The following is a 10,965-nucleotide window of genomic DNA, read 5'->3' as shown; positions in this document are numbered from 1 at the left end:
GCCAGTCACTGCACGCTTCGGACCGCTCTCTTATCTCCTTAGTAAATCAGTCAGTTGCCATCTCCCTTAAAGTGCACCTCACACAATTATCATTATTATTATTAATTAGTCACTTTAACAGGCGCTTTTATCCAAAGTGGCTTACAGAGACTAGGGGGGGGGGTGAACTCTGCATCATCAACAACTGCTGCTGCTGCTGCTCCTGCAGAGTCACTTCCAATTTGTTCGTTTGTTTTACGTCTCACCCGCAGGACGGAGCACAAGGAGGTGAAGTGACTTGCTCAGGGTCACACAATGAGTCAGTGGCTGAGGTGGGATTTGAACCCGTGACCTCCTGGTTACAAGCCCTGGACTTTAACCAGTGGACCACACAGCCTCCTCAACAAACTACTTCAGGGTCTGGATGGATGGAGGTTTAATTAACTGGTTCAATTAAAAGATTTACAGATTTGGAACAAAGACCAGGAGTGAAAGGGCACAGCTTTGGGACCTCCCCCCACTGCATTCGTCCAAACTCAAAAGATTAGCTCAGATGAACCCGCGGCAGTCTCTAGGTGTCGACGCAACACACACCGCTGTGTTCCAATTATCACCCCTCTGCAGCAGCGTGACTCTCTCTGCATAGATTAACACCCCTAGCCTGCTCGGTGAACAGCGTTCAGCGCCAACGCGGTGTGTGCCCTGAAGAACACGGCCGAGGCTTTTCTAGCAGATGGATTGGACACCCTGTTTTTTTTAAAAAGGCGGCTGGTGTTATCTTTTTCAAAGTCAGGTTGAAAATGTCGCCCTGGAGCTTTAGAGGTGCGAAGGATTTTGACAGGCAGGGCAGTGTGATTTGTTAATCGTTTAAACCTCTTGTGTACCTTAAAGAAAAAAAAAAAAACAATTTTCGTAGAGAGAGAAAAAATTAATCGCCATCGGAAACAACACTGCCTGAACATTATTAGGACCAACATCCTGTCGCTGTCTTCTCTATAAAAATCAGCTAAAAACCTCCTTCAACCAACGACTGTCTATCTACAGCAGGGGTGGGCAATTCCGGTCCTGGAGGGCCGGTGTCCCTCCTGGCTTTTGTTCCAACTTTGCCCTAAATTACTTAATTGGAACAATTATTGGTCTAATTAAGTAATTTAGAACACAGTTGGAACAAAAGCCAGGAGGGACACCGGCCCTCCAGGACCGGAATTGCCCACCCCTGATCTACAGGGATGGGAAAGAGACTCCCGCTGCACAGCAGTGTGATCCAGTCCTGGTTTCACTAGGAGTTTAATAAATCAGACACGTCTGAAATCAGGGTTGTTGTGTGCAGGAGATGGGAGGGGTACCCACCTGCCACAACTCTCTCAATGGAAGCCAGATCAAAAGAAGCACAAATAAAAAATAAAAAAGGCATGCAGGTTCACAAAAATGATACTTATAAATTTCTTCAACAAAAATTAAAGTTGAACTAAACGGTGACAAGGCGAGACATGAAAAAAAAAAAAAGGTGTTTTTTTAAAACGTCGTCGACCTCGTCTGCTGGAACTTATACCAAATCTGAACAAAACAAATAAATTAAAAAAACTAGGAAAAATCTCAGCAAGAATCCTGCGGTGTTGAAAGCAACACAAAGTAGGGACCCCCCCCCCCCCCCCCCCCCTCACCACCCCCATCAGAGCATTACAATGCAGGGACCCCCCCCCACACAGAGCATTACAATGCAGGGACGACCCCCCCCCCCCCCCCCAAACCACAACCCACAAACTCAGAGACTCATCCAAGTCTACACTGTATTAAAAGTTTTATTCCTTGACAACACACACATCCATCCATCCCATAATGTACGTGCGCTCGCTTGGTCTGTACAAGAAAAAAAAGCCGCATTCCTACAAACAATCCGCGAATCCCTCCCAGCCGCGGCCGAGTAAAACAAAAGAAAAGGAGGGATGAACAGAAAAGCAGACGAATCATTAAAAAGATCGGGTTGAGGGGGCGACAGTCCGGGGTTCACTGGGGCGGGGGTCCTCTTGGGGGGCCCGGGGGCCGGTTGTTGGGTCGGGGGGGCATGGGCGGTCCTCTCTGGTAGCCGAAGTGAGGGGGCCGAGGGCCCCCGTAGCCTGGGGGGGGCATGGGAGGTGGGGGGCCTCTCATCCCTGGGTGTTGCATCGGGCCTGGGTGACCTGTAGAGGGGGAGGGAAACAAAAGGGTTAATCAAAACCTGCATGTGTGATGAAGGCATGACAGGAAAGACCTGGTGCAACTGAAATAGCACAGCAGTCATGAATATGAAGACACAAGAAGCCTACTCTGCAAGGATTGGGAGGTATTGATGTTTCACAGCAGCGGTTACCTCAAACCCCGGTCCTGGAGACCCCCCCGGTCCTGGGGACCCCCCCCCCCCCTGCTGGTTTTCATTCCAACCAAGCTCTCAAATTACGAACTAGCTAGATCCTTAATTGAAATGATCATTTGCTTAATTAGAACCTTTTTCATGTTTTTTTTTCAGCTCCTGAAAAAGGTTACAGCTGACTTGAAATCGCAAAGAGCTGAGAACTGAAAAAAAAAGGTCTAATTTAGCAAATTATTATTAAATGAAGGGTCTGGTTAATTTGAGAGCTCAGTTGCAATGAAAACCAGCAGAAACAGGGGCTCCCCCTGGACCGGGGGTTGGGAAACCCTGTTTTAGAGACAGTATTGCTGCGATTGTTCAATTCTGTTGCCTAACAACTGAAACTTGCTGCCACTGCGAGAAGCTAATTTTAACACAATACTGCAAATCTCAATTCTGATCACTGACGATGCGTTGGATTTGATGAAACAGGGACAAAGGGAATGGATTTTAAAAAGGAACTCCAGTCCTCCAGGGATGCACGGGGGGGTCTCCTGGTTTTCATTCCAACCCTAGCTCTCGATTACATTATTGATCTCTATTTGTTCAATTGGACAGGTTTAATATATATATATTTTTTCCTTTAAACAGTTGACTTCAAAAACACAGTTTAATCAAAGTGCGCTACTACTTATGATACATTAAGGTCTGGAGAGAAGTGGTTAAATTTGTCCCAATGAATCAAATAATTTGACCAGTTAAGTAACTGAGAGCTCCGGGGGTGGGAGGGGGGTGGAACGAAAGCCAGGAGACACCGCGGCCCCCCTCCTCCAGGATCCGAGTTGACCCAACCGAATTCACATCAGAGAGGGGGTGCCACTTACCCATGTGTGGTCCGAAGGGCCCTCGGGGGTGCATGCCCATGTGTGGGGGTCCGGGGGGGTGCATGCCCGGCGGGTGGGGGTGGTGCTGAGCCTGGCCTCCGGATCCAGGGGGAGGGGGCACCATTCCTGGGGGGCCAGGGGGGTGCATCTGCATCTGAGGCATTCCTTAAAATCAGGAGAGAAAAGAGGTTCAGTCATTCACGGTCCCTTCACCCGCAGCATCTGGACCACGGCTGCATTTAAAAAAAAATAAATACAAAATTTAAGAACCCACCACGCGTTTACCACAGCCAAAAGTTTTGAGTCAGAATTTTAGGACTGAGCCCATTATTATTATTATTATTATTATTATTATTATTATTTTATTTTTTTGAACATAATTTAGATATTTTATTTAACATCATGCAATCAAAGAAACTACAAAATGATATTGCAAAAAAAAAAAGTCTACTAGAAGGAAGTCTTCACAGCAGTACAGTATTTCATGTTAGATTTTGAAATGTCACATTTTTTAATGTCAAGTATATGGAAAACTATTCAATATGTTAACAAGGGAACATTATTCAGCAGCTTTCATTGGACTCTATGAAGCTGAGGGAGTTCATTCTATATAGAGGGGGTGGAATTCAATATGTTAACAAGGGAACATTATTCAGCAGCTTTCATTGGACTCTATGAAGCTGAGGGAGTTCATTCTATATAGAGGGGGTGGAATTCAATATGTTAACAAGGGAACATTATTCAGCAGCTTCCATTGGACTCTATGAAGCTGAGGGAGTTCATTCTATATAGAGGGTGTGGAATTCAATATGTTAACAAGGGAACATTATTCAGCAGCTTTCACTGGACTCTATGAAGCTGAGGGAGTTCATTCTATATAGAGGGTGTGGAATTCAATATGTTAACAAGGGAACATTATTCAGCAGCTTTCATTGGACTCTATGAAGCTAGGTAAGTTCATTCTATAGTGATGCAAACGTTTTAGCCAAGCCTTACTATGCTTTCACTGTGCATTGTTACACTGTGCTGTATTTAAATACACATGCATATATAATCTGTTTTTTTTGTATTCGTCTCTATCTGTAACAGTTTGATTGCACACGCGTGCTAACAGAACAGGTGGAGCTCTCTGACCTGGGTGCATGGCTCCGTGGGGGAAGGGGGGCGGTCCAGGGGGGGGTCCCGAGCCTGGTCCTCCTCCTGTCGGGGGTCCCTGGACTCCAGAAGAGGGGGGCATCGAATGAGGGTGCATCCCGGGCATCATCCCGGGGGGCATGGAGCCGGGAGGGGGGCCCGGGGGAGGGAACGCGCCGGGAGGGGGCATGCCTGTGAACGAGGACAACGGCACGTCATGGGTTAAAGCTCCGCCCCCTCACAGACGATGATGTCACACAGCTCAAAGCGGCTCAGTGGACTGCATGTGTTCTTTCTGTTGTTTAGATTCACTTAATGGACTAAAGCAGAAAGTGTAATAAAACCAGAGACAGAGAGAGTGAGGGAGTCAGAGAGCAAGAGAGACAGAGAGAGAGCCAGACAGACAGAGAAAGAGAGAGAAAGAGACAGACAGAGAAAGAGAGAGAGCCAGACAGAGAAAGAGAGCCAGAGAGAGAGACACACAGTGAGAGACAGAGAGAGAGACACACAGTGAGAGACAGAGAAAGAGAGAGACAGAGAGAGCGAGCCAGGCAGAGAGAGAAAGACAGAGATAGAGAGACACACAGTGAGAGACAGAGAAAGAGAGAGACAGACATACGAAAGACAGAGATGAGACAGAAAGACATTGATATTTGTAATAAATGTAAATAGTTAGATATAATATTTATTATATATCTCATTTGTTTTATATGTGTTAACGTGTTTCAGGGATGGGAATCAGACTCCCGCTGCACAGCAGTGTGATCCAGTCCTGGTTTCACTGTGAGTTTAATAATCAGACACACCTCAGCTTGTTAGCTAGACACACTGGGGGCTGATCAAGCTGGTAGCAGTAAAACCTGGACTGGATCACACTGCTGTGCAATAGGAGTCTCATTCCCATCCCTGTGCTTGCAACTAGTTAAAATCTCTAAGCCGCCTGCATTACCAAACCCCTCCCCAACAAGGATTAAAAAAGCAGGCGGGGACGGGACAGGGGACTAACCTGGAGGCGGCATGCCGGGCCCCATGGCGGTGATGACGGGCGAGGGGGCGGAGAGGGAAGGGGGGGCGTCGGCGAACAGCTGGTGAGGCCGGTCGGCCTGGGAGAGAGGGTTCTGGGCGGCCAGCAGCCTCTCCGCTGCGGAGCCGTGCCGCTCCCCCTTGGAGTCCTTCTTGAAAGCGTAGGACACGGTGATGGGCCGGTTACACAGGTACTGCCCGTTCATGGCCTCGATGGCCGCGTCGGAGGCGTCGAAGCTGGCGTAGTTGATGAAGGCGTACCCTTTCGAGTTGCCCGTGTCGGGGTCCCGCATGATCTTGGGGGTCTGGAGGATGACCCCGAAAGCGCTGAAGGTGTCGTAGAGCAGCTTCTCGTCGATCTCGGGGTCCAGGTTGCCGATGAAGATGTTGGCCCCCACATCCAGGTTCTTGTTGTGGGCCGACGCCTTGTTGACGCGGATGGGCTTCCCGTACAGCTTGATCATGTTCATGATTTTGATGGCGTAGTCAGCGTCCTCCTCGCTGAGGAACTCCACGAAGCCGTAACCTGGGAGACGAGAATAATAACAAATACAACATGAACCAGGATGCTCTGTATAATAATAACAACACTACTAGAATACAATATGAACTAGGATGCTATGTATAATAATAACACTACTAGAATACAATATGAACTAGGATGCTATGTATAATAATAACACTACTAGAATACAATATGAACTAGGATGCTATGTATAATAATAACACTACTAGAATACAATATGAACTAGGATGCTGTGTATAATAATAACACTACTAGAATACAATATGAACTAGGATGCTATGTATAATAATAACACTACTAGAATACAATATGAACTAGGATGCTATGTATAATAATAACACTACTAGAATACAATATGAACTAGGATGCTATGTATAATAATAACACTACTAGAATACAATATGAACCAGGATGCTATGTATAATAACAACACTACTAGAATACAATCTGAACTAGGATGCTATGTATAATAATAACACTACTAGAATACAATCTGAACTAGGATGCTATGTATAATAATAACACTACTAGAATACAATATGAACTAGGATGCTGTGTATAACAATAACACTACTAGAATCCAATATGAACTAGGATGCTATGTATAATAATAACACTGCTAGAATACAATATGAACTAGGATGCTATGTATAATAATAACACTACTAGAATACAATATGAACTAGGATGCTATGTATAATAATAACACTACTAGAATACAATATGAACTAGGATGCTCTGTATAATAATAACACTACTAGAATACAATATGAACTAGGATGCTATGTATAATAATAACACTACTAGAATACAATATGAACTAGGATGCTATGTATAATAATAACACTACTAGAATACAATATGAAGTATTAAACGTTCGTCCGGTCAGCTTTGCTGAGCCCCGCTGAAGCAGGCTTACCTTGATGCTGCCCGGTCACTCTGTCTTTGGGCATGTGCGTGTTGACCACCGGGCCTGCCTGTAGGAACAGTTCCCATAGCAACGGCTCGGACACTTTCTCATCCAGACCTCCCACGTACACCGTGGCATCTGAACAGATCAAATAAAAACAGTAATTAGTGTAAACTAATCCACAGGCCAGCCAGCCAGCATCAGACTTAACACATACTGCGAGCATAAGGGTTTAGTGGTTAAAGAAAGGGGCTTGAAACCAGGAGGTTACAGGTTCAAATCCCGGCTCAGCCACTGGCTCGCTGTGTGTGTGACCCTGAGCAAACCTGCCTGATCATTTCAATAATACACCTGAACAAGGGGAGCTCTGAACCCCAGGACTGGGTGCAGCAGCAGCAGGGCTAGTGTGAGTTTCTAACCCTGCTCAAACTCCTGGCTCCTGATCATTTCAATATTAATAATAATAATACTAGACTTCATTGAGGGGAGCTCCGAACCCCAGGACTGGGTGCAGAGGCAGGGCTAGTGTGAGTTTCTAACCCTGCTCAAACTCCTGGCTCCTGATCATTTCAATATTAATAATAATAATAATAATAATAATAATAATAATAATAATAATAATAATAATAATAATAATAATACTAGACTTCATTGAGGGGAGCTCTGAACCCCAGGACTGGGTGCAGCAGCAGCAGGGCTAGTGTGAGTTTGTAACCCTGCTCAAACTCCTGGCTCCTGATCATTTCAATATTAATAATAACAGACTTCATTGAGGGGAGCTCTGAACCCCAGGACTGGGTGCAGCAGCAGGGCTAGTGTGAGTTTGTAACCCTGCTCAAACTCCTGGCTCCTGATCATTTCAATAATAATAATAATAGACTTCATTGAGGGGAGCTCTGAACCCCAGGACTGGGTGCAGCAGCAGCAGCAGCAGCAGGGCTAGTGTGAGTTTCTAACCCTGCTCAAACTCCTGGCTCCTGATCATTTCAATATTAATAATACTAGACTTCATTGAGGGGAGCTCTGAACCCCAGGACTGGGTGCAGCAGCAGCAGCAGCAGGGCTAGTGTGAGTTTCTAACCCTGCTCAAACTCCTGGCCCCTGATCATTTCAATATTAATAATAACAGACTTCATTGAGGGGAGCTCTGAACCCCAGGACTGGGTGCAGCAGCAGCAGCAGGGCTAGTGTGAGTTTCTAACCATGCTCAAACTCCTGATCATTTTAAATAATAAAAACACTCATAAGCGCTTTTTATTTATTTATTTACTACAGTTTATTCTCTCCCCATTTTGTTCCCCCCTATACAAACGGGAGTCCTTTATAAACACACACGTTTTTGACTTCCTTTATAAAAGGTGACATCTTTAAACGCTTAATGTGAACAAACTCTCAACGTGGCTTTTAATATAACGTGCTAAAAACAAACGGCAACCGACTTTACAAATACCAAGCTGAGCGCTTCAATACTTTCACAAAAACGAGGGTTCTCTCGTTAAGCCAACAATAAAATCACATGTCCTTTCAAACAACCCTTCTATTGTGAAAACCGCTTTAAATGTGAAAAATGGCTTATTATTGTAGTTCAGTTCAACCAAAACCTCTCGACACCATGCAAATACTAGCTAAGCCAACACTTCCCAATACGACCCCTCGTATCCTAGTACTGTTATCGGGACGTGTTAAACTTATTTAAAAAGGTTTCTGGGTGTTTTGGTTTCGATTTAGGCACTTTCTTTTTCGGATAAGACACGAGAACAGCAGGCTAATCCCTAAAATAAAGTGACTATATAACAAAACCATCACGACAAAGCTTATCGTCAACCCAACAACACGGCGACCGTCCTCTGTGTGCTAAAATTACGCTTTCTTCCAAATAAAAACGTTTCCTTCGCCGCCCTGCTTAATGTTTGCCTCGTTTCCTTCCCCCGGTCGCCGGTGTTCATTTCATTCGTTTAGTTTATTAAAATCGTTACCTTGGTTTCGCTCCGAGATCGGTCCCGCTGCCATTTTGAAAGCTGCGTGCTGCCACAGCGGCGTCCGCAGGAAACGCTCCACAAATCGCCACGCCCGCCAAACCCTTCTGCCTCTGAGCACAGCGCCACCTGCAGGGCCGGGTGACTTCTTACAGCAATGCGAACACGGCTGCAGTCGCACGCCGGCGCCGGATGAAACTCCATCTCGTTGGATCGGATCATATTATTATTTTTGAGAAAATAACATACTTTTTTTTTTTTTCCCCGACAACAATTTCAGGATGGCAACACCACCCGTAAACGCCGACACCTGCTGTTAATTTGGGAGTCGTAATTGTAATAATACAGTCGATGGTAAGGTCAAAAAATAAACACATAGATAAATAAACATATTATTTGCGTGCAAGAATATTGTCTGTCTGAAACGTTTTTTTATGTATTTATTATTATTATTATTATTATTATTATTATTATTATTATTATTATTATTATTATTATTAATTGTTTTGTTAGATTATAAATGTTTAAAACAGTAACGTTAGATTTTCTGTTTTTGAGTGGACGCGTCTATTATTATTTGATTACTGTGTTTCGGCTATGCGGTAGAAGGATGCATTACCGGTAATGGATTTTGTATAAATAATTAATTCAATAATGTTTTTTTTCTAGAATGAAATTCTTGTTGACGCATCGCCGCCGGGTTACATTAATTGACATGTCTCTTATGACGTCACAATTGCCGCTTGCCCGGGTCGTTTTATTTTGTATCGTCGGTTTGATGTTGTGTGGTATCGAAGAGGAACCAAACCCTCGTCCTGTGTTTCTGAATCATTTCTTTTTATAAGCTTTTTTTCATTATTGTGTATAAATCAAACGAGCTTTGTTTTGTTTTGTTTTAAAAGCTTTAATATTTCGATTAATTTTCATTTTAATAGATTGTTCTCGTCCTCCCCACCCCAAAAATGTGCCGTGGTGTGTTTGATGAAGCGCGCAACCCCAGCGCCGACTCTCCCCACAGCCGTCATGTCTGCGGAAAAAACAACTCACTCAACCAGTTTTGTAGGAGGATCCTATCCGCGTTGACAATCGCCTGTAAAAGAACCTCTGCATCGGCCAATGCCACAGAAAGGTGCGTTACATTTATTATATTTTAAGATATATCTGTGACAAACAAGACGTAAAACAAACGAGCTCCTGTTGGAAGCGACTCTGCAGCAGCAGCAGCAGTTGATGATGATGCAGAGTTCACCCCCCTAGTCTCTGCAAGTCGCTTTGGATAAAAGCGTCTTAAATGACTCAGTAATAAGAACATAAGAACATAAGAAAGTTTCCAAACGAGAGGAGGCCCCATTCAGCCCATCTTGCTCGTTTGGTTGTTAGTAGCTTATTGATCCCAGAATCTCATCAAGCAGCTTCTTGAAGGATCCCAGGGTGTCAGCTTCAACAACATTACTGGGGAGTTGGTTCCTAACTATAATAATAATAATAATAATAATAATAGTAATAATAATAATAATACATTTGGTTCGGCCTGTTGTTTTACGAACGCACCCATTGTATTTTCACACCGAATATAACCCATATTAAACGATTTTATTGATGAGATTATCAGAAAGGATGGAGGTTTGATAAACTATCTAAGTGGATTCACCTTGCATGGAACTAAAAATAATGTGTAATAATAATAATAATAATAATAATAATAATAATAATAATAATAATGTAATTGTATGTAAAAATAATGTGATATCGTGTAACAATTATAAGTCGCCCTGGATAAGGGCGCCTGCTAAGAAATAAATAATAATAATAATAATAATAATAATAATAAAAATAATAATAATAATAATAATAATAATAATAATAATAATACCATAGGCCGCGTTTGCTTAAATGAACGTGTCTATCGCTATTATTATTATCATGATGATGACGATGATGATGACGATGACGATGATGACGTATCGAATCCACGTCATATTCAGTAAGCAGGTTCTGTTGTTTTGCGCCTCCGAGCTGTGATGCATGTTTTAAAATATGACGTCGTCCACAGAGGGGCGCTCGCATCGCGTGCACGTATCGACAACACGAACAATTCCGTGTTACCCCAAAAAACGCACGGCCGTTCTCTTAGGATTAAACCAACTTCCATAGTTCATAATGTCCCGCTTTTGGGAATCGGGTGCAGAGAAAAATGCCATTTC

The 10,965-nt window shown here is 43.7% G+C and overlaps 1 protein-coding gene across 1 annotated transcript; it reads right to left on the bottom strand.

The window, feature by feature from the left end:
* Positions 1-1,763: 1,763 nt before the first annotated feature.
* On the bottom strand, positions 1,764-8,896 carry LOC117971839 (splicing factor 3B subunit 4-like). Its single transcript, XM_059007542.1, has 6 exons — positions 8,762-8,896; positions 6,795-6,923; positions 5,333-5,875; positions 4,327-4,518; positions 3,193-3,357; positions 1,764-2,159 (listed from the first exon to the last, which is right to left on the bottom strand). The coding sequence occupies exons 1-6, from the start codon at positions 8,793-8,795 to the stop codon at positions 1,987-1,989; spliced, it is 1,236 nt and encodes a 411-aa protein (XP_058863525.1). The 5' UTR covers positions 8,796-8,896; the 3' UTR covers positions 1,764-1,986.
* Positions 8,897-10,965: the final 2,069 nt, after the last annotated feature.

This window comes from Acipenser ruthenus, chromosome 35 (genome assembly GCF_902713425.1).
Source record: "Acipenser ruthenus chromosome 35, fAciRut3.2 maternal haplotype, whole genome shotgun sequence".
In the NCBI taxonomy this organism is placed as follows: Eukaryota; Metazoa; Chordata; class Actinopteri; order Acipenseriformes; family Acipenseridae; genus Acipenser; species Acipenser ruthenus.
This window is presented reverse-complemented; position numbering and strand designations above follow the sequence as displayed.

Bases quoted from the DNA above. Each gene is read 5' to 3' on its own strand.
- LOC117971839 (XM_059007542.1), bottom strand. From the start codon at position 8,795: ATGGCAGCGGGACCGATCTCGGAGCGAAACCAAG. The intron at 6,924-8,761 runs GTAACGATTTTA...TGATCTGTTCAG, and splicing joins GATCTCGGAGCGAAACCAAG to ATGCCACGGTGTACGTGGGA. The intron at 5,876-6,794 runs GTAAGCCTGCTT...CTCGTCTCCCAG, and splicing joins AGTGACCGGGCAGCATCAAG to GTTACGGCTTCGTGGAGTTC.